Source organism: Bubalus bubalis, chromosome 3 (assembly GCF_019923935.1).
Source record: "Bubalus bubalis isolate 160015118507 breed Murrah chromosome 3, NDDB_SH_1, whole genome shotgun sequence".
NCBI classification, from domain to species: domain Eukaryota; kingdom Metazoa; phylum Chordata; class Mammalia; order Artiodactyla; family Bovidae; genus Bubalus; species Bubalus bubalis.
In genome coordinates this window covers 24664042-24690727 of record NC_059159.1, presented here as the reverse complement: position 1 = coordinate 24690727, position 26686 = coordinate 24664042, and the positions used below count along the sequence as shown (strand labels likewise).

Below are 26686 nucleotides of genomic sequence, written 5' to 3'. Positions count from 1 at the left end.
TTTCTTCTGATTAGAAGGATATTTGAATTCCAAGTAAGGGGGGAAGGTCACCTTTTGGTAGACGTTCTGTTTAGATCCTAATTGAACAAGGAAATGTAGAGTAAGGGGGAAATGGAAAAACCCTACGAATGTGATGTGAAGAAAAGAGATGGAAGAAAGCTTGATCACCTCCATTTTCTTTCAAGGAGGAAAAGAACATTAATTTGTGTGCATGCTCAGTTGCTCCTACGAGCGTGTGCTAGGTTGCCCCAGTGGTGTCTGACTCTTTGCGACCCCACGGTATGCAGCACGCCAGGCTCCCCCATCCGTGGGAATTTCCAGCAAGAATACTGGAGTGGGTTGGTATTTCCTCCTCCAGGGAATCTTCCTGACCCAGGGATCCAATCTGCGTCTCCTGCATTGGCAGGGAGGTTCTTTACCACTGAGCCACCTGAGAAGTGAAAGTGAAAGTCGCTCAGGCTCAGTCCTGTCAGACTCTGCAACTGTATGGAATATACAGTCCATGGAATTCTCCGGGCCAGAATACCGAAGTGGGTAGCCTTTCCCTTCTCCAGGGGATCTTCCCAACCCAGGGATCGAACCCAGGTATCCCACATTGCAGGCATTTTCTTTATCAGCTGAGCCACAAGGGAAGCCCGCATATTCACCTATTTAATCATTTATTCAACAAATGTTGATTTGACTGTCTTATGCTAGGCGCTGAACTGGGCCGAGGTTTCTGCGCTAACGGGAGTGGAGTTTTAAGTCCAACAAAGAAGACAGACACTAATTAATGACAGTCAAGTAGGGTGAACATTATCATGAGACCGAATTTCCACATGAACAGGTTTGGGGACAGCAGTCTAGCTGAAATCAAAACTAGGACACTTGTCTCAAAGAATAAGAAACAGGTTTTTTGCCTATTTCTGTGTGTCTTTGAGGAGGCTGAGTTGAGGGAAGGGTACTCATAGATATTGAGGGTTTCGGCACTAAAGCCTCCCATTCGTACAGCCAGTTTAAGGGGGAAGTTCAGGATATCATGAATGACACCTACCAGGGGGACCTAGCCTAGCTTAGGAGGTCAGGGAAGGCATCGAAGGGGAAGTACTTTAATCTCAACTATGAGAACTAGAAGCCTTATAAAGATCTGGTGAGAAAGCCTTATAGAGATCTGGTAAGAAATAAGATTCAAAATTTTCAAGAATGTGAACTACTGTCCAAAAGTGGTTTATATTTTACACCGAACATCCAGGGGTTCGTTTGTAAAACCACACGTTTTAGTTTGCTAGGTTGCAGCGTTCTGAACTACAGTCTCTTCGGCACTAGCGGTTGAAAAATTAAAACTTCTCGAAACCCTGGCAAACTGTGCGTGGCGCCGTGGAAGGCGCGCAGCACTTCGGGTCTTGTAGTCCGGGATGGACTCCGAGTCCCATATTGCTGTGCGGTGGGTCGTCGCGCCTGCGCAGTGCGGGCGGCGGGCAGCGCAGAGTGCGAGGCTCTTTTGTTCGTCCGAGGGGAGGGCCGTTGGCAGGGGCCTGCGGTACGCCGCTTCAGTGAGGGGGCTCGACAGTGGTCACCCGGCTTGTTGCTTTTCTGGTCGCCACTCCCCCGGCCGGCCGGACAAGACCCGCCAGTAGCGCGACACCGATTCCTCTCGGGCTTGTGGGCGCTGCTCTGAGGTGAAGAGCCCGCTAGAGGCGGGCAAGCGGGGGGATGGCGCGCGGCGGCGGCGGCGGCGGGAGCCCTGGATCAGGGGCCGCGAGCTCGCGGCGGAGGTTAGGAGCGGAGAGCGCGCCCGAGTCTCTCTCCCTCCCCGCGCCGAGCCTTCTGCCGGGCGCAGTGGGTAGGGCGAAGAGCGCGAGAAGATGGAGAGGGCGGGGCGGCGAGTCCGGAGCCAGAGATTGAAGCGATTTGGGGTGGGCCGAGCATTTGCGCGTCGCCCTTCGGCCTGAGTAGACCAAGACAATGCTACGTGGGTTGGGTGGACGGCTGGGGGATTGGGCTGGAGAGGAAACATAGTAAATTGGGGAGAGGACGGACGGGACATCCTGGGCGCTTGAACCAACGTAGGGAGGGTTGACGACTGTAAGACCCGAGGTTAGAAATGTAACCTGAGGATATTGGGTCCCGCCAGGGCTGCCATAGGAACTCCGCTTGCGGAGTTGCGGAGCAGTAACTTCGAGGAAATTGTAAGGGGGTGGGGGGCAGGGCAGCCCAAAGCGTAGTGCTTTGGGGAGGTCTGTTGAGTAAATTGGGGAAGGGCCTAGAAGGAGGGGTGGTATTTGCCTGGTTTTGCTCGGGGACTGGGGGTGGCGGGGAGAAACTGTTAAGAGTAAGTGGGCGGAGGTCCCGAGAGCTTTTCTGTGAGGCTTGCACAAGAAAAGGGAAAAACTGGCCACCGCTTGCTTCCTGGTTGATCGGCTGTAAGAATAATGTGTGGAAAAAAGATGGAACGCATTTTATTATCTTTTCCAGGTTTTCTCCTGCCTCCTTCACTCGGTATTTCCTTTAAGGAGTTAAAAAGACCCAGTGCAACTCTTGCTTTAGTTCATAATTACATACGTTTTTATCTGGGATTGTTGCTGGTCACAAAAGGCAGTGAAATTGTAGAAATGTGTAGATGAGTTCATATTTAAGGAATGAAGTTAGTGAGAGATTGTGAGATGGTGTGGGAAGTTGAGAGAGAACGTGGAAAAGTTCATGGGACTGTGCGATTTTTTTCCTTGAGCTCTGAAGTTTTTTAGCCAGCTTGTCCTTGCTAGAAAATTTGAACACGAAGGGAGCACTACTTTACCCCTTTTTCAAAACTTCAGATGAAGGTTTTTCTTGGATTGCTCTTGCATTCAGACGTGTTACTGGTTCGACTCTGTTGAGGTGGCATTTACAAGAAGATCAGTTATACCAGAACCTCTGGCCGGGGGTTTAAGATAACCCTTCTCAATTGTGTTAAGACTCAGGTTGGCATTTTGGAATAGTTTTAAAAGGTCCGAGATTTTGGAATGGCTGCAGGAATACAGTTGGGAAATTAGTGTCTGTATTCCAAAGTGCTTACAGGTATTTATATGGAAAGTGATATTATTGAAGAGCCGTTGGAATCGGCCACTCCTTGATAAAGCTTTAGGGCAGTTCAGACTCTTCAGTCCTTTACAATTTTCTCTGTGGTGCTGTTTTCTTCATTGGCTGCTGTAGCCTAATTTTTTTTTTTCCCATTAAAAATGTAAATATCATATAGCTTTGTGCTTCTAGCTTCTTGATTAAAGGAGACCGAGAAAGAATACTCTATCCTTCAGTTTGACTACACGATACTAATATTTTTATCATCATCTAAAGAAAGGAAGCAACCATTCTATCTTCTGGTGACCATTTTAGAGACTAGGAAAATATTTCTTTTTGAATTCACACCACTTAAAGAGAAGTGATGCATTTTTGTCATTTTCTAGTAGTTTACCAATGAAATCTTCCCTTTTTGTATACTGTCTCTGATGGTATAACAGATTTTCCGTTGTATTTGATGAATTTTTACATTGTAGTTTATTTTTCTGGGTAGTTTTTTAAATAAGATGCTAATGGCTAGTTTATGGGTTCATGTAGGATGAGCCATGGCTCTTGTTCATCCAAGACTAACATATAGTTCATTCATATTGTTGAATGAATGGATAGGGCTTTGAGATCTTCCTGAGAATTCCCTGTGTTAGCAGAATAACTCTGTGCATTTATGTAATCAATTTGCCTGTTTTTGTTCTATGACATTTGGCAGAGTAAAACTGTTGCCCTTGGCATTCTTGTCTTAGCCTCCATTTTTAATATAGTCACCCAGGTATTAAATACAGAAAAGGTATGCAGATTGTGTAAGTGGCACTTTTAAATACCCTAAGCCAGGACTAGGAGAGCACTCAGGATCTGGGTTTCAACAGCAAGCTATATAGTACTTTGAATATTTTCTGTTATGTAAGTATTTTGAAAATTTTGTGTCCTTTGTATGGAGCTAGGTATTTCTCAATAGCAATGTGTATTGGAAACTTGAATAGCCTTTCCAAGGTTAATTGAAGAAGTTATTTGAATAAGGACAAAATTCTGATCGTGTAAGTATTTGAGTTACTGCCTTTAAGCTTTTGTGATTTGCTGACCAAGAGAGGATGGCCTGATTTGTCTATGAAATTGTGCCTTTCTTTAATAGTAGCTAACACATTGAAAGCTTAACAACTGTGGTATTTGAGAAGTTAGTGTCATTATTCTGATTTTGTTTTGTTGTCTATGAATGCTTTGGTCTCTGCTTTTAATTCCAACTTAGTCATAATTCTGGTCTTGCTTTCTAATCACTTTTATTTCATTTTAAACTAAAAGATTTGCTCCTGGTATCATTGTATCTTGCTAATATTTACAGATACCTGTGGCTTATATATATATATAGTTTTATTTACATCAGCACAATGAAAAGGAGTTAGCCAAAGTTTTGGACACATCTCAGATAAAATTCTAATTTTATTTTCACACTGATATTCTAGTCCTAGATCCCAAAATTCGAGGACAGGGGTTCCTTTAAAAAGAAAGTCCTGCTCACTGGGTATGTGGCACAAATTCTTGTTTTTTGCTCAGTAAAGTTTTCCATCTGGAAAGCATTTGCCTCACAAACAGCTACAGCTAACGGACGAACTAAAAGCATTTAGAAACATGAGTCAGAAGGACTACAAATTGAATGTTCTATACATGCCTTCACCTGCCTTTCTATGTCTGGTAATGCTACTGATCATAATCCAATTTGTTTACTGAGCTTTCCCTGAAAAGCTAAGAGCTTTCAACCTCTGTTCCTTGGTTATCTGATTCTGAGACATCCATTCTTATTGCCCATATGGGGTTCAGCACCATAAGCCAGGTCCAGACCTACCTTTAATTGAGTGTCTGAGTAAAAATAAAAACAAAATGCTTTGGTAATTACAAGAAAAAGAGAAATAATACTTGGCAAAGTTGTGTAGACGTGATGGAAGAAGTAGCATTTGCTCTAGCTCTTGAAGGATGGATAAGATTTTGACTACTAGTTTTGGACAGGATAGTAGCAACCCACTCCAGTATTCTTGCCTGGAAAATTCCATGGACAGAAGAGCCTGGCAGGCCGCAGTCCATGGGGCCGCAAACAGCTGGACACACTGAGCGTGTGCGCACACACACTTCTAAGAGCAAATCCATGCATGGAGGAAGTGTGCAGGTGTGTTCAGGTTATAGTTTTCTGTTTTGACAGGAATGTAAGATTTGTGAGGGAAGTGGGAGTCTGGAATAGGTGAATCTAAAGGGTGTTAGATGTTACACTGAGGAGTTTGGCCTTTCTAAGGAAGGAGGAGGAGACTGCAGAAAATTTTGCAGCAGTTACCTGCTGCTTTCCTATTCAGTCTACTCCCACCCAAGATGGTTTACACCCTGCCTACCTCAGAAGTGCCTCATTGCATTTGTTAACAATAGTTCCCTGGGCTTAAATTGCCTCCCTCCAGTCCCACTTTTCAAATGCTGTTGGAGCCTTACCTCAAATCCTGACTTTTCAAAACCTCTAGTCACCCTAGCTATTTATTTTTCTAAACCCCAGTAATACTTTTGTGGCTACTTATTCTTGCTTATATTTCTTTTGCAAATTATTACATACTCCTGTTATTTCTTCTGTTGAAATGAAAATGAACTTCAGTTGCTTTTGTACTTTTTTGTATGTTTTTAATCTTACAGTCCTGGTTCTGTGTCTTACCCTTGGGAGACTTTGGGAATTTTCCTGTGCTTCAGAAAGCCTTAGTTTCCTGAAATGGACTTAATAGTGTTTGTTGTGAGAGTTGAATTAAGTGCCTTTCTATGCATTAAGTGTTCAGTATTCAGCATAAGTTATATGTTATTACTAACCTTTATGGCATTTTCAAAGGCCTGTACTTCTGTGAGTCTGCAGATCCTGCTACCCTAGCCCAACAGTTCCATTTGCCTGGGTCGAAGGGGTTCCTGTGATGTGGAACTTTCAGAAGCTTTCAGTGCTTTAGCTGGAATAAATTGGTTGGTTACCTTTTACCACCCAGGCTCTCAGTAAATGCTTATTTTTTTTTACTTTTTTTTAATAGATGGTATTAAAAGCTAGTAGAGCTGTAGTCATTAACTTTTATGCTGTTAACTGACTAGGCCTTGAACCTAAGCTAGAGGCAAAAGACAGGTCAGGAAAACATGGAATGGAAAAAGGAGCTAGATGAAGAAGGAATGAAGTGGGGAGTGAAATGCACAGTAATTATCATCTGGTTCTTGTCTGCTGCTCCCTCAGTCTAGCTCTTTCTACCTGGCCACACTTGTGTTCCTCAGATAAAGCAAGCTCTTCTCACCCTAGGACTTTGAACCCACTGTTCTCTAAATTTGCTATATGTTTCTAAGTTTTGTCAAGTTGTCTCCTTAAAATCTTTATTGAATTTGTTACAGTAATGCTTCTGTTTTATGTTTTGGTGGCGAAGCATGTGGAATCTTAGCTCCCTGACAATAACCCACACCCTCTGCATTGGAAGGCGAGATCTTAACCACTGCACCACTAGGGAAGTCCCATTAGTGTTATCTTGCTGCTTGTCTGAGCCCTACTCTGCAGACACATGTGTGCATACACTCCCACTCATGCTCACTTATTTGTCCACGTTAGAATATAAACTCTAAGAGACCAGGAATTTTGTTTGTGGTGTTCTCCCCATTTTTCTAGTGTCTCACACATAATAGACGCTCAGTAGATGATGTAGGAGTATGTTCACAGGAAGAGTTAATCTAAACCTAGTCTGGGGCTTCAAGGATGCTTCTTATGTGGGCATTTTAGTTAAGGGAAGTGGTTAAGTGGAAAATGGGGCAAAGGGCAAGGTAATCATGATTGATAGGGTTAGATGCAGTGGTCTTCAGTTCAAATGCAGTTAATGGTATGGAGGTCTTCATTTTTACATCAGTGGCTGCTGTTGAGAATGAACTGGGTTAGGAGTTACCTGGACAGGAGATGGTGGTTACCTGGAGTAGGATGGTAGTAGTGGGACTAGACAAATGTATAAGTTAAAAGATATTTAAGATAAAAAATCAACAGGATTTAGTAAGAAACCAGATACAGAGTATGAATAGAGAGAAATCAATGTCATAATTTTGTCCTGAACTCAGTAAAAGCTACATGAATTCTTAGACCATTCATTTAATTGAGTAATTGACCTTTTTGAAAAGTATATCTGTAAAATCAGAGCCTGAAACCATAATCTCTGAAGTTTATTATAGAACTTTATCATATAAATCATTAAAACTGACTTGGTATTTATGTAGTTTCTCTAGAAATCTTAAAATTCCTTTTGCAAATAATTCTGTTGAAATTTTCCATTGTTTGTATCCAGAATTTACTTCCTTTTCCTCACCTATCTTCATAGGAAGATGGATTCCTTTTGCCGTTTACTACAAGGTCTTTATTTTTCTGCCTGGATGAGATAAAAGAAAGAACATAAGGAATTTCTACACTTCAGGTTATGAAATGTGATTTCTCAGTTTCTGGCAGCTCTTCTCTCTCAGTATTCCAGAAATGAGATCTTGGTTTCTGTTTTGTAATTACTCGTCATTCTTATCAGTCAGATCTGGGTCCTTCTTGAGTGTGTTCTGGAGCTGCTCTGATGTTTTGAAAAACCTAGCCATGAATTTCAGCCATATACATAGGGGGAAGAAAATGGTATTTTCCCACCAAGTTCCCATTGCACTGGATTTCAGAGTTATGCTTAAAGCAGTACATAATTAATGAAGTAGAACATAGGTACAGATATGTAAATAGATAATGAATGCCAGAAGGTCATAAAAAGCTCACCCCAGAGGAATTCCATGGAGTTACTACACCTGTCTTACAGATGAGGAAACTGAGTTTGCAGTAAATACACATAATGCCTATAGGCATAGTTTTGAGAGATCGAGGACAGGAAAGATATGCTTCTGGTGCTCATACTAGCTAGCTTTCATCTGGTTAGAGGAATTATAAGGAGTCTTCAAGCAGTACTCTTCCAGTTTCATTGCTAGGAGAAAAAAGGTCTAGAGTGAATGCTGTTGAAGATGATAGAGAGGTTTTGTTTTCAAGAACATCAGTTATCACTTACTGTTCCAGCCTTATTCTAAATGGGCTGGAATAATGGGCTTTATGGAGAAAGTAAAATGTTCACCTACCTTTTCGCTAAATATAAGAATTGATTTGTGTTTGCAATAATTATGTCATTTTACTGAGGAATGTAGCTTCTGTCAATCCTCTTGTAGCAGTGGCTTTTTTCCGAGGATGTGCATCAGATCGCTTAAGGAGCTTTTAAAGATGAGATGTCGTGATCAAAGCAACACTGTTTGTGATAATAAAAAATAGTAAACAACCAAAATTTTCATCACTAGGTGAATGGTTAGAGTATGGTGTGTCCATACATATGGAATACTTTGCAGTTTAAGAATGGAGATCTTTATGGAACAATGTCAGAGATACATTATATTAAAAGGCAAAGTATAGAACTGTAGTATCTACTTTCACATGTACATCTGGATCAGTTTACATGTAGAAGGACAAAGACAGATTTTGAGGAAGGAAACTGATTTCCTACATTAAGTAATTTTGTAATTGAATATGAATACATATATTACAATTAGAAAAACAAAATATTTTTTAAAATAATACACATACTCTATTTTTTGACTCACTGGATGTAGACTTCTGTGTTTATAAATTCCATAGGTGAGTCTTTTTCTCATTTAGGTGAAAGTTCTCTGTTCAAGGTCTGCTTTCTTGTGAATTCTTTCTTAATATAGACTCACCAGACCAGTGTGTTTTACCTTAGCATTTACTGAAAACCCCCTACTGGTCTGGTTTCAGAGGTCTGTAGATACTACCTTGTCCTCACATCTGGAGTTTGACCTTTCTGAAAGCTGGCAAGAAATCAGCTTAGAAGTTCTGGGGTAGCCCTTTATAATTCACGTACATGATGGCAATCAGGAGCTATGCTCACATTGTCTTCTCAGATCCTTCTCATACCCTTTCACTCGGACTTCACTTTATTGCACTTCACTGTATTGTGTTTTGAAGATAATTGAATTTTTTACAAATTGAAGGTTTACAAGTTAAAAGTTTATGGCAACCCTGTGTCGGTCGAATAAGTCTATCAGTGCCATTTTTCCAACAGCATCTGCTCACTTTATGTCTCTGTGTCACATTTTGGCAATTCTCTCAATACATCAGACTTTTCATTACTGTTAAATTTGTTATAGTGATCTGTGACCAGTGATCTTTTATATTACTATTGTGATTGTTTTTGGGTGCCACAAACCATGCCCATTTAAGACAGCAGAACTTAACCTGCCAGCTGTTCCAGTCTCTCTTCCTCTCCCCAGGCCTCCCTATTCCTTGAAATTAGGCCATTTAATAACACTACAATGCCCTCTTAAGTATTCAAGTGAAAGGAAAAGTTGTGTCACTCACTTTAGAGGCTAAAAACTATTAAGTTTTAATGAGGAAGGCATGTTAAAAGCCGAAGGCCAAAGATAGGCACTGGTTAGCCACGTTATGAATGCAAAGGAAGTTTCTGAAGGAAATTAAAAGTGCTACTCCAGTGAACACATGAATGATAAGAAAACAAAACAGCCTTTTGCTCATATGTAGAAAGTTTTAATGGTCTGGATAGAAGATTAAACCAGTTACAGCATTTCCTTAAGGCAAAGTCTAATCCAGAGAAGGCCCTAACTCCTCATTTCTATGAAAGCCTCGCAAGGTAAGGTAGCTGCAGAAAAGTCAGCAGAGGTTGGTTAGTAAGGTTTAAAGAAAGAAGCTGTCTTCGTAACTTAAAAGTGCAAGGTGATGCAAGGGGTGCAAGTGCTGGTGTAGAAGGTACAGCAAGTTATAGAAGATCTAGCTGAAATAATTAATGAAGTTGGCTACAGTAAACAACGTATTTTCAGTGTAGATGAAACAACCTTCTATTGGAAGAAGATGCCGTCTCGTCATCTTGCTATGATAAAGTCATAGCAAGAGAGGAGAAGTCAATACCTGGCTTCAAAGGATAGGCTGACTCTATAGGGGCTAAGATAGCTGGTGACTTTCAGTTGAAGCTAGTGCTCATTTACCATTCCAAAAATCTTAGGGCCCTTAAAAATCTAATCTGACTGTTTAAAGGGAATAACAAAACCTGGATGACAGCGCATCTGTTTACAACACAATTTACAACATGGCCCCCTGCATTTTTTGGTCTTAGCAATGTATGGTACTTTCCTTATATCCCTTTTTTCCAGACTATTCTGCTTTCCAGTTTCAGACAAAAACTCTTCAGCTTTTTCTATTGCCCAGTGCATCTCCTTAACAGTAACTTTATCATTTTAAATTTTAATTTATTTCACATGGAAAAACTAATACTTGGTGTGAAAAGATCTGCTGCACACAATAAAGTTACAGTATTTTAAGCCCACTGTTGAGGCCTACTGCTCAGGAAAAAAGATTCTTTTCAAAATATTACTGCTCATTGATAATACACTTGGTCACCCAAGAGCTCTAAAGGAGATGTAAAAGATTAATGTTGTTTTCATGCCTGCGAACACAGCATCATTCTGCAGCCAGTAGATCAAGGAATCATTTTGACTTTCAAGTGTTACTATTTAAGAAATACATTTTGTAAGGCTATAATGGCCATAGATAGTGACTCCTCTGATAGATCTGGGGAAAGAAAATTGAAAACCTTCTGGAAAGGATTCACCATTCTAGATACCATTAAGAACATTCGTGGTTCATTGGAAGAGGTCAAAATATCAACACTAACAGGAATTTGGAAGAAGTTAATTCCTGGCCCTTATGGATGACCTTGAGGAGTTCAAGACTTTAGTGAAGGAAATGCACATGTAGTGGAAATGGCAAGATAATTAGATTTAGAAGGGGAGTCTGAAGAGTAAATTACTGCAATCTCAAAATAAAACTTAAACTGATGAGGAGTTGCTTCCTATGGTTGAGCCAAAAAAGTGGTTTCTTGAGATAGAATCTACTCCTGGTGGAGATACTGTGAAGGTTGTTGAAGTGACAACAAAGGATTCAGAATATTATACAAACTCATTTGATAAAGCAACAGCAGGGTTTGACAGGACTGACTCCAATTTTGAAGTTCTGTGGGTAAAAGGCTATCAAATAGCATGAGTACTACAAAGAAAGCACTTTATGAAAGGAAGAGTCAATGTGGGGAACTTCATTGTTTTATTTTAAGAAACTGTCATAACCACCCGATCTTTCATAATGTACCACCTTCATCAGCCTGCAGCCATCAACATGAAGGCAAGACTCTTCACTAGCAAAAAGATTATGACTTGCTGAAGGTGCAAATGATGGTTAGCATTTTTAGCAGTATTTTTAAGGTATATGTATTGGTTATTTAGACATAATGCTATTGCATGCTTAGTAGACTACATTATAGTGTGAACAACTTTTCTATGCACTGGGAAAAGAGAAAAGTTGTGAGACTCATTTTATTGTAGAGGTCTGGAGGTATGCCTGTATTCAAAAACAGAATGCCTAATCCTGTGTCTGATACTTCACTGTCTTCTGCCTGCAAGCAGCGGTGTTACTCCTTTCCATTTTCTAGCTCTTAACTGTAAGAGTGGAGGGGTGTCTAGGAGAATCTCAACTGTGTTTTTTTCTCTTAAAGAGCTATGAGTTCATGACTCTTGCTTCAGATTTACACTATTCCTAGATTCATTGGGACACCATAGAACAAGTTTGGGTTCTTAAAACTGGCATTAGCCTACTTGCTAAGCAACAAAAATGCAAAATTCTGTACTTGTCAGGGCTTCCCTATTGGCTCAGTGGCAAAGAATCCACCTGAATTGCAGATGTGAGTTTGATCCCTGGGTCGGGAAGAACCCCTAGAGGAGGAAATGGCAACCCATTTTCCTAGCAGTGTTCTTGCCAGGAAAATCCCACGGACAGAGGATCCTGGCGGGTTGCTGTCCATGGGGTTGCAAAGAGTCGGACATGACTGAAACAACTGAGCACACAGCACTTGTCAATTTAAAAGACTCAGAAGACTCCTGGGGCCCTAAAAGCCAAAACTTGGTCACACCTGTTGATTTAATTAACAGCTGTTCATTTGCTAAGTTGCAACCCCAAGGATGCAGCACACCAGGCTCCTCGAACCTCTACCATCTCCCAGAGTCTGCTCAAATTCATGTCCATTGAGTCAGTGATGCTATCTAACCATCTCTTCCTCAGCCGCCCCCTTCTTTTGCCTTCAGTCTTTCCCAGCATGCGGGTCTTTTCAAGTGAGTGTGCTCTCCACATCAGCAGACTCACTGGAAAAGACCAAGTAGATTAAACACCTATACATATTCAAGGTATTAACTGAAAGAAATCATTGTCCGTCACTTCCTTATTTACTGATGACAGATTATAGAGAGGGATCAAGTCAGATCCTTTCCTTGTACAGACTGGAGGGAAATCTCCCTTTAAGTGTTATGTTGTTTGGTCTAGCTCCTAGATCTGTGTGTGTGGCAGGGTCATTAGCTCAGCCCTGCTAGGAAATGTGCATACTGAAGTGCTATAATTTTATTAATTGTGACCTTGGGAGGTTTATTTCCTGTAAATCTGTTGTGTTATCTCTGAGGTGTCAATGACATCTGAATGGCTTATTTTATAGGATGATTTCAAAGATCAAATGAGTTGTGGTAGCACATTAACTGTAAAGTGCAATATAAATGTAAAGTATTTTTTTTCTAGGCATTTTAAATGTGGCATATCAGACTTCCCTCGTGGTCCAGTGGTTCAGAATCCGCCTGCCAAAGCAGGGCACATGGGTTCGATCCCTGCTTGGGAAGATCCCACATGCCTTGGGGCAGCTAAGCCTGTGCACCACAACTACTGATGTCTGCCCTCTAGAGACCAGCCATCCTCAGCTGCTGAAGCCCCGGTGCCCTAGAGCCCATACTCTTGCAACAAGAGAAGCCACTGCAATGAGAAACCTGTGCACCAAAACTAGAGTAGCCCCCACTCTCTGCGACTAGAGAAAGCCTGCGTGCAGCAGTGAAGACCCAGCACAGACAAAAGTTAAAATTAATTTTTTTTAATGTGGCAGATCCAGTTAAACATCTAGGTAAAAATTATAGCAGCTTAACTGATCATAGGTATTTTTGTCTGAAACATCGTGATGAGCCTTAAGAAGACTTGTCCACGGACTGAGATTTCTGAGTTAATTTAGAACTGTTCACCTCTGTGTACACATTGTGATGTTCTGATATATATCTTGACCCTTTGTTCATTGATTTTGGCACTTTTTATGCTATAATTTGGCTGCCAGGATATTTAGAGAGAGTGGCAAATAGAATTGACTAATGGCATTTTTCCATTGTGCTACTACTCTGATCTGAGTTACTTTGAAATTTCCTTGTCAAGCAATTCCAATTGAGAGCCCTCCTTCCAGGTATTACTGCTGGTATTTGGAGACTGCCGTATTCAAGGAGAGGGGATTTCTCTGGACATTATCAGTTTGGAAAGTACATGCAAATGACTGGTCTGTCATAATATTTAAGGGAATGTTGGCTTGTCTGACTTCCCTGGTGGCTCAGAAGGTAAAGAGTCTGCCCACAATGCGGAAGACCCAAGTTTGATCCTTGAGTCAGGAAGATTCCCTAGAGAAGGAAATGGCAATTCACTCCAGTATTCTGGAAAATCCCACAGATGGAGAACCCTGGAGGGCTACAGTCCATGGGGTCGCAAAGAGTTGGTCACGACTGAGCGACTAACACTTTCACTTTGGCTTGTCTGAAAGTGCTTGGTTTTGTGGGAAGAGTGAGTTGTGTATTTAATCCACTTCTCTACTGACTTTGACAAATGGCTTATTCAGGACCCCAGAGATGTACCAGTAAAAAAGGAAAAAACTCACATTGGGAAGCCTGGCTGAGAATCTCCAATATAAAGAATCTAACTTGGAGACGGGTGCTGGGATGAGCTAGTCAAGAAAACTCAAGACAGAAGTGGAGGTCTATTTTCTACATTCTTCACTTCTCATTTGAACTCTTAGGACAATGAGTTTAAATAAGAGGAAAATCAAAAAGTCTCATTCCAGATTTCCCAGTAGCTAGAGATGAGGTAGAAACTGTCGTTATTTTGTAGTAGCAGGACTTTTTGTAAGACAAATACAGCTATTAATGTAGACAACACAGATAAATAGCTCTTAATTCTGAAGCCAGAGTGATAAGACTGCCTTTTCTTTACTTTCTTTAATTGCTTAGAAGAAGGTTGATTAGGGGACAGTTAACTGGTTTGGAGTTGTCTGTAAACCACTGTTCTCTTTCTGTTTAGAAAGGGAGTGGCTTCTAATTTCTGAGTCCAAACTAATGTAGGGAGTTGTGGTACCCTTTGTTATTGAAAGCTAACTGTCAATTTATTTTTCTCTGCACATTAACCAAAGACTGATGATAAATCTTGCAAAGAGAGCACTTGTTCTTGGGAGCAGCTACTACTGCAGCACTTACCCTAAAGAAAAATTAGATTTGTTTTCTTTACTGATAAAATAGCACTTATCGTGGCAATCAGAATTCTGAAAACCTGAAAATACTTGCCTCCGGGAAGAAGAAACAGCCTTGGAATCAGAGGCACAATAGCCAATAATTAGCCAAAGTTGACGTTCAATGCATTGATTAGTCTGTTCAGTAACAGAGGAAAAGGAAAACTCCTGTGGCACTAAAACATAGAGGGGTGGGGGAGGGGAGGGAAGCAAAATCTTGGGTATGTAAAAGAAGAGAAATGAGCAAATGTAAATGAAGAAGAGTCAGCATAGAGGTGTGTTTGAGCTGTGTGGGCAGGGGCATTGGGTGTTGCCATAGACCACACTAAAAGCACCTCAGAAAACTTTCTTCATGTGAAAAGTTCAGAATGCCTTTAGTGGAAGACGTATCTTTATTTTTAATTGGCAGACAGGTTTCTGGAAAACAGGGACAATTACTTTCTTGAATCTCCAGTCTTCAGCAATGTCTAAAATTTTCTAGCAGCCAACCAAATGTTTGTTGTTTCACTAGTCCGAATTGCTCATATGTTCCGAAATGAGAATATCTCAGAATGTAAACTAACTCAACATCTGTAGATACTGTAACTGATTCACAATGGTGAGTCTGATTTTTATGAAAGGTTTATTTCATATAGTCTATAGATGAGCTCTTTCTAAATATATTCTGTCCACATGCCAGTTTAAAAATATGTAGAAGTGTTTATACTTTCACTCAGTAAGACTCCTTTCCCAAGGATGCTAGAAATAAGCAGTTTAACCCCCAAATTGGCACTGCCTTAAATACAGACATGAAACATGGTAGTAACCACTTTCTTGTCTTGGATCATCTGCCATACTTTTGACTCTATAGTTCCTGCTTGGTAGCTGATCTATCAGTTTGTAGATTTCAGCCAGTTTTGTAGATCAATTTTATTGTATTAGTATCTTATGGCGCCACCTACTGACACAGTTGTAGGCTTTATGCCTACCCAGCAGTTAGATGAGTTGTACAAAGGACCGAAGAGAACAGATTTGTAGGGGACTGGAAAAACCCTTAGAGGTTACTGTGTGTGTGTGTGCTAAGTTGCTTCAGTTGTGTCTGACTCTTTGCAACCTGTGGATTGTAGCCCACCAGGCTCCTCTGTCCATAGGATTCTCCAGGCAAGAATACTAGAGTGGGTTGCTATGCCCTCCTCCAGGGTCCCAACCCAGGGATTGAACCCATGTCTCTTATGTCTCCTGCGTTGGCACGTGGGTTCTTTACCACTAGCACCACCTGGGAAGCCCTAGAGGTTATCTAGCTTGATGATATATTATACAAAAGAATACAGGTTTTGTTATCTGTGATATCTTTTTTCTCATACTTACTTCCAAAATCATTAGAGAATCTCATGGTCATTCTGGCATTTTTATGAATCTTTCTCAGACTTAGAAATAAAAAGAATAAAAACAAATGAGAATTAATGGTGGCATTCTTAGAAAAGAAAATCACATAAAAAACCTTAAGGGAACTCAAAAGAGATGGTGCTTAACAATGCAGAAGAATTGTATATATTATATATGCATATACAGAAGGGAAAATTAAACTAGATGTCTAATAAATAGGATAAGCTATTTGCCATAGTAAAAATCCAAGTCGAATACTTTGGTGAAATTGAAAAACATTCAGAGAATAGGAGAAAACATGGATCAGCGGGTTATATATATTTTAGGTTTGATGTATAGACCTTATTTTTGGGAAGATTGCTTTTCTTTCAAATTAATGTAATACTTTAGATATCATAAGTAAAGAAGTATTGGGAGTTATTTTTAAACTTAGAATGAGTATAAAAGTTTTAAGTGGATGTGCAGGCATAAAGTTTTGCTGTGAGATTAGTTGGAGCTCTTTTAGAAAACTAACTTTCTAGTTCAACATAATCAGAAAACTCTTGGCTATTGAAAATGAATAGGCATAACATTTAATAACAGCATTGGGCCCTATTAAAGTCATTTTTTATATCCCTGGTTTTCTTATCCACATATTCCTCTAAGAAGAGTGCCCTAATGTCCTTTTTATTTCCTTTATCATTTTAGCAGCGTCATCCTTTATACCAGAAAGCTGGCGGGCACTATGGGGAAAAAACAAAACAAGAAGAAAGTGGAGGAGGTGCTAGAAGAAGAGGAAGAAGAATATGTGGTGGAAAAAGTTCTAGACCGTCGAGTGGTAAAGGGCAAAGTGGAGTATCTCCTAAAGTGGAAGGGGTTCTCAGAGTAAGTTTGATTCACCCAGAAAGATCTGTTCATCCGATCACCAACTGTCTCTCAGGAGACTGATAATGTGCATGACACAGGGCACAGGGTGCTCTGATGGGTACATTGTGACTCTGGCTTGGCCTCCATGGCTTATAGTCTAATTAGGAAAATGATCTACATATACGAAATGCTATCATGCATGACCAGTTTCTGATGAGCAGTTTTGTGTGTGGCTTAAGACTGATGCAAGTTTGCAAAGAGAAAGTAAACTTTCTTTTGAATGAGGCAGCTTTCGATTTGTGTTAATACTAAAAAGCCCCCTACCACTTACCAAGAAATTTGAACTTTGTCAAGTTCTTGGTCTTGGACAGAATCTAGTTCTCTTCCAAGTACAACAGCTCTCGTTCTCCTGTGCCTCTCGGTGGAGTGTGTACTAACTTTGTGACTCTTGTGCCTCTGGTTTCAGTGAGGATAACACATGGGAACCAGAAGAGAACCTGGATTGCCCTGACCTCATTGCTGAGTTTCTGCAGTCACAGAAAACAGCACACGAGACAGATAAATCAGAGGGAGGCAAACGCAAAGCTGATTCTGATTCGGAAGATAAGGGGGAGGAGAGCAAACCAAAGAAGAAGAAAGAAGAGGTAAGACTTGAAGTAAGAATTTTTACTAGCCCAGAATTCATGCTGCTGTCAAAGAAACTGATAGCCAGATAATTTCAGCACTTTTGTTCTGCTGCTGCTTGGATCTCAGTCCTTTTGCAGTCTTAGATAGGCTAATGCTTTAAAAATGTCTGGGGGCTCTCATGAAGCCACATAATCTACTCATATCTGAGGTTTAAGAACAAGTAAGTGCAAGGGTATTTTGTGTGAGGAGATGCTGTCAATGTTTTAATCATTTCAGGTTTTCATCCATTCAGTACCATAAAGTAAGGTACCTTTTGAGGGTGAAGAAACAATTGTGAACATTTATTTTGCTTGAGATGAATGTCCCTTTTTACACATGGGGAAACCTCAAGCACATCAAAACTTGATGGAATAATCACTCTGATTCTAAAAGCCTTGTGACTTAGAGCCAAAGAATTGGTGAAATGTTGGCAGAAGGATTTGATTACATTGTCATCAAAACAGGAGTAGCTCTAGTCTGGAAAACAATCCCATACAGTTAAAATTGTTCCATCTGGTTTTTACAGTCAGAAAAGCCACGAGGCTTTGCCCGGGGTTTGGAACCAGAGCGGATTATTGGAGCTACGGACTCCAGTGGAGAACTCATGTTCCTAATGAAATGGTGAGTCTGCCAGTGGCTCTGTGTGGTGGTGTTTTTCTCCTTCTTCTCATCTGTTCCATGTCAAAGGAAAAGAGGTAGACCTTGGAAATTCTAGTTGCCCAGGTGTGAAATCTTTAAGATGGCATAGTCCTTCAATAATTACCCTCGGCCTGACTGCCAACCTGGTCTCATGAGTTACAGGTAGGGCCCTTAGGATTCTCAGATTTTTACCCCCCACCCTTTTTTTTTCTTTTTTTTTAAGGAGGTGGGACAAAATCTAGAGTGGAGAGGTATATACAGGAAGGAATCACATTTCATTTCTGTAATAAAGGGGGAAAAAATGAAATGTGATTGAACCATCCTCCCTTTCCACCACCTTCTTAATAGAGATCGGGCTAGCCCCAGAATCAGAAATTCTGTTAACTTCTCAGGGTTAGGAAAGAATTTCTGAAGCTCTTCCTTTGTCCTGGTTAGATCCTTTCCAGTTGGTGCAAATTTTCAATTGCAAAGTCTGCCAGCAGGGGTCAGCAAGGCCCCTTTACTAAGCACAGAGAAGCCTGCTTTTCTTCACTATAACCGGTGATAGTAGTACTCCATAAAACATCTTAATGAAAGCAGTTGTCCTGAGACTCTTAAGAACTATAATTAACCCAAAGTTCTCTACTCTGTCCAAAAGGAAGACTTTTCTTCCCTTTTTCTTGCTTGTTGGAAATGCTTGTTCTCCTCTCCTCAAAATGGAGCTCAATCACCACCTTTAAAATATAAATTAGGAGTGAATACTTCTAAGCCTTTGCCAAGGAAGCATTATTCTAGGGACTTTATCCCTTTATCAGTCTAGAACCTTCTTGGAAACTTGTATCTATACTAATTTCTCTCCTTTAGAAGGTGGCAAGAGAGACCTAACTTGAACACTGAAAGCCAGTGTCATAGCTGGCTGCTGCTCCTGCTAAGTCGCTTCAGTCGTGTCCGACTCTGTGCGACCTCATAGAAGGCAGCCCACCAGGCTCCCCTGTCCCTGGGATTCTCCAGGCAAGAACACTGGAGTGGGTGACTAAACCTCTTCTTTTTTTCCCATGCATTCCCTAGGTGTTTATTGAACCTGACCTTCTTTTAGCTTATTTATTGCTTGCCTGTAGGAGAAAAGTTAATTTTAAGGAGCTGCATATGGGGGAAAAGAATTAATACCAGGAGTTACTCAATCCAGTTACGATACACTTGTGTGTGGCTGTATGTGACCAGTCTGAGTAATGGTAGCACTTCCTTATTGCTTGACATTACATCCCTTTGGTTGACTCACTAGTATGTGTAAAGATTATAGCTGAATGTAACTGCAAGTTAAGATTGGATGTTGATTATAAAACCAAGTTAATTTTAAAGTTATTTCTCCTGGAGAATGGAGATACTTGTTCATTTCCCTAAAGTAGCTATTTTTCTGTGCAGTGAAATGACTGAACTGTTACCTCAGAGGCTGTTGTTGGATTGTCAGCAAGGGGTAGGCTGCTTCAGGCTCCCATACTGTTATACTTCTTTGCCCTCCCATTCTCTTACCTGTTGTTCAAAAACATCCTTTCCTGGCTTACTCTTCCCTGGATCAGTGGGGCTGTGGGGCTTAGGTATACATGTTGCTGGGGTGCCAGAAGTCTGGTGTGGAGCCTCATCAGAGATCCCCTCATACATGTATCTGTCTGCTGCCTGCCCTGTGCTATGCTTTCATCTAGGATGTTCCCAATGGCCTGAAGAGAGAGCTTATGCCTAAGTCCCTTGTAATATGTATGTGGTTTTCAATTTTTGAGAACATTTTAAAATTCAGAAAAATATAGAGAATTACATAACAGTCCCTTTATTTTCTTCCTCCCAGTCTTGAAGCACCATTTCAAAGCACCTGGGAGTTGTGGCCTATCTGTGTGCGCATGGTATTTGGTAGTGTTAAACAGTGTGATTATGAATCAGCAAGAAAGTCTCCACCTGCATTGGCTCTGGCCAGAGCCAGACTGGTATTAAATCTTATTATCCAGCATGGTATTAAATCCTGTTAGCAGGCCAGGATCTCTCCATGGGCTTTTGGTAGCTGGGATATGGCTTTGGGGGAATATGGTAGCCTTCCTTACTCCTTCAGAGAATCTGAGAGTGTCATGTTTTTTATGTGTGGGGGTGTTCAGAGGTTCCCAGGGGTTCAGAGTTAGCTTTTGACAAAGAGGGTATTTTCAATGGGAGAAGATATCCGAGGATATTACTTGACGAAAAGCTGCTAGTAAATGATGCTTTTACCCCATGTTATCATCCTTCCCCGGCCTGACTTCTGGAATTAATATATTAATATTTTTAAAGCCCAATTTCTTGGGAGATCCATGTTAGGAGACCACCAGCACCTGGTCTCAAAGTCTCTTGTGCTTTGTTCTACAGGAAGAACTCTGATGAGGCTGATCTGGTCCCTGCCAAGGAAGCCAATGTCAAGTGCCCGCAGGTTGTCATATCCTTCTATGAGGAAAGGCTGACGTGGCATTCTTACCCCTCAGAGGATGATGACAAAAAAGATGATAAGAATTAACTTTCTTGAATACCAGCCCCTGTCACATCTGACTGTGGGTTTCAAGTGGGGAAAGAAGGAGTTCTCCTTGTCTTGACACCATAAAGGTGGCTTGAGAAGATGTCCTTTGAAGAGCCAGTATAGTTTCTGTGCCCTACAGCAGCCCAAGGGCTTCAAAGCCGTTCCATGCTGTACAGTTTGCACACCCATCCCGGTGGAGGGGAAGGAAGGTCAGTGTTTCAAGGCAACCCGTTCTGAACTTTGCTTTTAAAAAAAGCAAAGGGCCTTCTATGAAGGACAAAACATAGAATGGGATGTGGGAGAGCAAGAGATACTGTAGATCTTCAAAGAGCATCTCCACAACCCACACAGCCTTCTTCCTGATAGTGTTAACTCTGCATTTTTACAGCGTAGCATGTGTGTAGTTTTTGGCTATTACTGGTGTATTATTTGGGGTGGGTGGGGTGGGGTGGGAAAGAAGGGAGATGGGTTAGGATCATTTTTGTTAAAATTTGGGGAAACAGTGAAACAAAGGAAAGAACAACTAATGATGATTGGGTTGTGTCCAGAATATTGTATCCTTTCAAAAAATGTCATTGGCAACCTAAATGAGGACTGTGAGAGACTGTTTAAAAGCTGTGAATGCCTGAAACTTAGAAGCCAAGGTATTCCCTGCCTGAGCTTAATGCTGTTCCCAACAAAGGAATAAGAAGCTACCAAAGCTGCCATTTGGGGGATGGAAACTAGTTGAGGAGGAAAAGTCTTATTGGAGTGTATACACAGGCAGATCATTCTGTCTTAGAGGTGCTACTCATGAAACTGACAAGAAGACCCTTTCTTTTCCTATTGTGAAGTTACAAATATCAGCTTCTCCATCCAAGCCACTGGTGAGGTATTTAGGGAAGGGCAGAGAGTGGTATAGGAGGTAAGTGAGTAGGGAAAGACAAGGGCCGGTGCTCATAGGGTGGGAAACTCTTGGAGCCTCTGTTTTTTGAACTTTGAAACCATTGGTGGCAGGGTTCAGTCACTGACAGCACAAGTTCAAGAGTTGAATGATTTCAAAAGCCCTGGTCTCAGGAGAAGATAAATATTCATACTGGGGCAGTGGTTCACTTTAAAACAAAATAAATTTTTTAATCCTAAGAACTAACTAAAATCCAAAACGCTGTGAGTCATGAGATCCATCAGTTGTTGACATCGTCTTGAGCTGCATCTAGAACTCCATTGTAATTTTTAGGCGTGTGTTAGGTTTTTGTGAAAACTTTTGTTTAAATGTAAACTTCATATCAACTGTCAGTTTTTTGTCTTAATAAAACTATATAGATTTATAATCCTTGATTTTTGTCTTGTCTTGCTGGAAACTCTCCTTGCCTTTTATTATAGATTGACCCTCTTTAGGAACAACCTGCACACTTGAATGGTTTTTCAATACTATAGGCTGGAAAATCTGGTATCTGGCGTGAGTCTTCTGAGTGGTCTCACCATATTAATTTAGTATTTACTGAGCATTTACAATTTCTACAGAGACTGTCACGTCATTCTGTCCTCATACTGCTCAAAATGTGTTTAGCAGTCTGTGACCTGGTAGCAGTTCCAAACTGTGATACATTTGGAAACACAGATTTGGGGGTTAACTTTAGATCCTGACTAATGTTATCATAGATTTGTATGACCTTGGCTAAAGCCAACTTCTCCAGACTTTTCAGGTATTGGTCCTGTGATTGATCAGTGAATTAAAATGTCATCCATTTTCTGCATATAATTCTAGAGCCCAAACAGAACTAGATTCTTTTTTTTGGCTGCGCTGGGTCTTTTGTTGCTTTGTGCAGGCTTCCTCTAGTCGGGGCAAGCAGGGCCTACTCTTTGCAGCACACTGGCTTCTCGTTGCTGGGGGCTGCTCTTGTTGACAGCACAGGCTTCAGTAGCTGCAGCATGCAGACTCAGTAGTTGGGGTGTGCAGGCTTTATTAGAACATGGGCTCAGAACTTGTAGTGTACAGGCTTAAGTTACTCCGTGGCATGTGGAATCTTCTGGATCATCCACTGCACCACCAGGTAAGTCCCAGGACTGGATTCTTGTCAGTTACAAAAGGGGAAATAGGATTTCCACTGAGATCAATTCAGCTCTACTCAATAGTTAAGGCATTTGTTCCAAATAAACTGAGTGTAGGACTTTCCTGGTAGTCCAGTGGTTAAGAATCCTCCTGAAATGAAGGGGACGCAGGTTCTGTCCCTGGTCCAGGAACATCCTACATGCCATGGAGCATTTAAGCGCATTCCCTACACTGCTGAGCCTGTGTACTCTGGAGCCTGTCCTCTGCAACAAGAGAAGCCATCACAATGAGAAGTCCACGCACAGCAACTAGAGAGTAAGCCCGTCCACTGCAACTACAGAAAGCCGGGGCACAGCAACCAAGACTCAGCATAGACAAAAATAAGTTTGTTTTTTTTTTTTAAACCACATTATTTCCCAGGGAAGACACTGGAATTGATAATGCATGCAATGAAAACTGAAGCGAAGGGACACAATTTTGTTATCTTTAAAAGCCAATTATCACACATTTCTAGACTCAAGAATGAAGGATAAATTCTCAAGTGATTGTTGAAGCCACAAATGCATGCAAAAGTGTTAGGGAAAAAATATACATAGACACAACAAATCTTAAGTCTCCTTTCAGAAAATATTCGTAGAGCATGTCTTCAGATGTGCAAAAACATATGTCGGACGCCTTTGACAAAACTACATCATAGACCTCTAGCCCAAGAGTCAAGGAGGTATATATGTTGCCCTAGTTACCATTACAGAAGAACAAGAGCTAACTGATTTGATGACAGAATCATTGTCTGACACTGGCAAAGCCAGTCAAGAAAAAATACCTTGCTCCTTTACTGCCTTTAGTTTCAAGTTAATAAATACAAAAACACTCAGGCTCAGGAGTAACTTTCTGCTTTCCAATGGCATTTGAAAGTTTTGACTACCAATTATAAGTAATTTTTAAATAGTTGAGTTTTTAAGTACTTATTTTCAGATGTAATCTTATATTCCAGAACTCATTCAGACTGGAGTTCAACTGATTTTAACCCTTAGCTAGTTAGCATTGACCATATGTACACAACACATTTACAGTCTATGGTCTGTGACACTGGGAATCTGTATTATAAGGTATAGTTATTTTCCTCTTAGAGAAAGGGGTAATGCTAGAAGAAATTGCTGCGTCAAAATTTGGTGGAACTCTGAAATCCAAATTTCTGCAATGGCTCCAAATCCTGAACTATGTATGGAGCTGGGCTGTTTGAGATCAAATCTATCTGATCAAGTCATATTAATCTGATGTGCATGCAAGTTAGCCTTCTCATAAAGATGTTCTCATTTAAAACTCAGAACTGATAGGAATGAACTAAGTCTAGGCTCAGTGTTTTCCCGCCACTAGAATTTGATTGAAATACAAATACCACTACCAGGCCAGCATTCAGCTTACTAAGTAAAAGGAAGTCTTGGCTTCCTTCTCCTTTTCTTTTAGCATCCTGATGTCTGGTGTGTGGTAAGAAGTTTGATATAGGACCTTAAGGTCCTTAGACAACCATCAGTCTCTGATTTGCACATCACCTTGGTATGACTGTGCAGCAAGGTTTTCTCTAAAAGTTAGTGATTCCCTAGCCAAAGAGTTCAGAGTCATTTTCTCATCCGTATGACTTAATCGACTTGGCCTTGGGCACCTCCTTTTGAGTAAACTGATGGGTATTGAAAGCAAATGAAATCGGAAAAAAAAAAAAAAAAAAAAAAAACCCACCCTACCGGGATAAAAAACATAGTTAGTAGTAGGCCCTGCTTGAAGAAAGTAGAGCAAGGAATGTTTCTAAGGCTTTTCTTTTTTTTTTTTTTGGCTTAGGCCAGTTAGGTGGCAGAACTCTGAGGCAAGGCTAAAACATTTAAGTTTACAATATATGCTGACTAGTTTTTCTTAATAAATAGCTAGTGTTAATTCACCAACTGGTCTGAGTCTGCATTCTGACCTTGTTGGTTTGCATAGTTTGTGATAGTACCAAAGCTGCTGTTCATGCCATGAGGATTTTAAAATCCTAGTTGACTGACCAGTCCTGCCCTGTTTACTGTTTTGCACAGCCACAAATCAGGCTGGGCTACTTGGGGGCCTGGCTCTGGGACATGGGCCTATAGTTGCAGTTACTGCTTCAGCCCCTAGCTGAAGATTGGAAGGCTTGTTAAGACAACTGAATTAGCCTCATTAAATGTGTTTAAAAGGCAGAGCCCCAACACTTGGGTCTTTTCTCCCTCTCTTCAGATGAACTAGATTTTATTTCCTTGGTTAAAACAGCAACTGGAATTAGTAACAAATACCATGCAGCCTACTCCATTATACAGTTAGATTGGAAAAGAACCAGCTTTAAGACTTAATACGTCTGCACATTCAAAAAGGAAGACAAGGGTTTCTATCCTACTGATTGTGAAAATACACCTCTTCAGCAAGGGCCCATATTCTCACTCCACTGGCGACAACTTGTACACTAGATTTGTTTTTCAACTAATTCAGGCAGACATGAACTTTCCAAGTCCTAGATCTAACAAGGACTGGAACTCAAACCACACGTTAAACTTCACATGTATCCCCACATGCTCATTCTCTACTGTAAGGTTCAGAACTAGAGGAAAGAAGAATGACACCTCTGTGTGAGGAGTGGAAGTGAAAGGGGGTGTTGGTACACACAAAACGACAAGCTGAAGGTCTGAGTCCCTTTCACTTCCCAGGTAGATCAGGGATAGGAAAAAAAGGCTTAACCACTCATCATAATCAGTAATCAAACACATGGATTTTGCTAGAGCATGTCTACACTGGGTTGTGAAAATGACTTCCAGGAAGGCAGATGGTACCCCTTTCAGTACCTGCATAGCATCAATGCCCTAGAACTATATATTCAGCCTGAGCTTCTGAAGCTGTTGCTCTAGGTCAGTCCCTACTGGATGAGTTAAAATAGGGTGGTGGAGACACTTTTCTACAAGGCACTTGTTTTTCCAGCTACTTGCCAAACAGACCTAAGAGCAGGTCTGCTGTAGCTGTGGGTGGTAAAAGCAGGGATGAAGGCAGCCTAAGACAGGACTCCATGGTAAGTACCTCCTCATTCAACGGCTGTTTTTAATAGTTCAGCTTTCCCCAGGACGAGCAAGGAGTCAGCTCTGAAGGCCAGGTCTTGACACTGGAGCATGTCTCTAGATTTCTATTTTCCCCCTCAGTTCTGTGGGGTTTTTATCTATTTTTATTGAAGATCTATTTTGATACTGAAATAGCCCTGGTTTCAGTAGTGAGACCTTATGTGGAGCAGAGACTGAAACAATGGATCTGGGACTTTCCTGGTGGTCTAGCAATTAAGACTCCGTGCAGGGGGTAAGCGTTGGATCACCCATTGAGGAACTAAGACCCCACATAGCCTGGGGGGAAAAAAGAAAAAGGATCTACTTCCACTGCCTTACATAGTTGAAGATGTGTGGGAAAATCAATTTGAATGACACCTAGAACTAAAGTCAAGACAAAGCAAGCTTTTGACCCCTCCCCAAAAAGACACCCAGAAGTTTGGTCCTGAGGCCCACTCATCCCCCTATGAACTCCAGGACCTTGCGTCACTTCCTGTCTCAGGTGCAACAGCTTTCACAGGCCTTGCTTGAGTTCTCATATCTTCTTCCTGCCAGAAAAAGCCTTGAAGCTGGAACACCCACTCCACCTGCCAACAGCAAAAAGAGGTCAGCCCCACAGCAGTGCTGACCAACTTGGCCCAAAGCCCCAGCTAATCAGCAAGCTCCCAGACACAGCTGTACATCTCTCCATAAGGGGACATGAGGGAAGGGGGTGACCAAAACATACTTTCTCAGACCAGAAGCAACACTAGCAAAGGGGAGGTAAGGCCTTTTCTCTTAAAATCCTTAAAAAAAAAAAGTTTTAAAAGTTGCAAAACTAAAGTTAAAGCCTAATTGTGTACTAAACAAAAATACATATACACGTTTCTAGAAAGAATTCAAAGACATTACTCTGAATTTTACTTGTCACAGTTTTCTATATATTTTTGTCAGCAGTTTTTCCAACTTAATTTTTAGCCTTTTTTTCCTTTAAAATCTGTTTTATTTGGTTTACAGTCAGTTTTGTTGTTCAGTTGCTAAATTGTGTCCGACTCTCTGCAACCCCATG

General features: G+C 41.0%; 1 protein-coding gene across 1 annotated transcript; it reads left to right on the top strand.

The window, feature by feature from the left end:
• The first annotated feature begins 1425 nt into the window (after positions 1-1425).
• Positions 1426-21829, top strand: CBX1 (chromobox 1). Its single transcript, XM_006074305.4, has 5 exons — positions 1426-1658; positions 16542-16718; positions 17167-17344; positions 17893-17987; positions 20370-21829. The coding sequence occupies exons 2-5, from the start codon at positions 16579-16581 to the stop codon at positions 20512-20514; spliced, it is 558 nt and encodes a 185-aa protein (XP_006074367.1). The 5' UTR covers positions 1426-1658; positions 16542-16578; the 3' UTR covers positions 20515-21829.
• Positions 21830-26686: the final 4857 nt, after the last annotated feature.

Excerpts from the sequence above, each read along its gene's own strand:
- CBX1 (XM_006074305.4), top strand. The coding sequence starts at position 16,579 with ATGGGGAAAAAACAAAACAAGAAGAAAGTGGAGGAGGTGCTAGAAGAA. Across the intron at positions 17,345-17,892 it reads CAAAGAAGAAGAAAGAAGAG|TCAGAAAAGCCACGAGGCTT; the intron begins GTAAGACTTGAA and ends TGGTTTTTACAG. Across the intron at positions 17,988-20,369 it reads CTCATGTTCCTAATGAAATG|GAAGAACTCTGATGAGGCTG; the intron begins GTGAGTCTGCCA and ends TTTGTTCTACAG.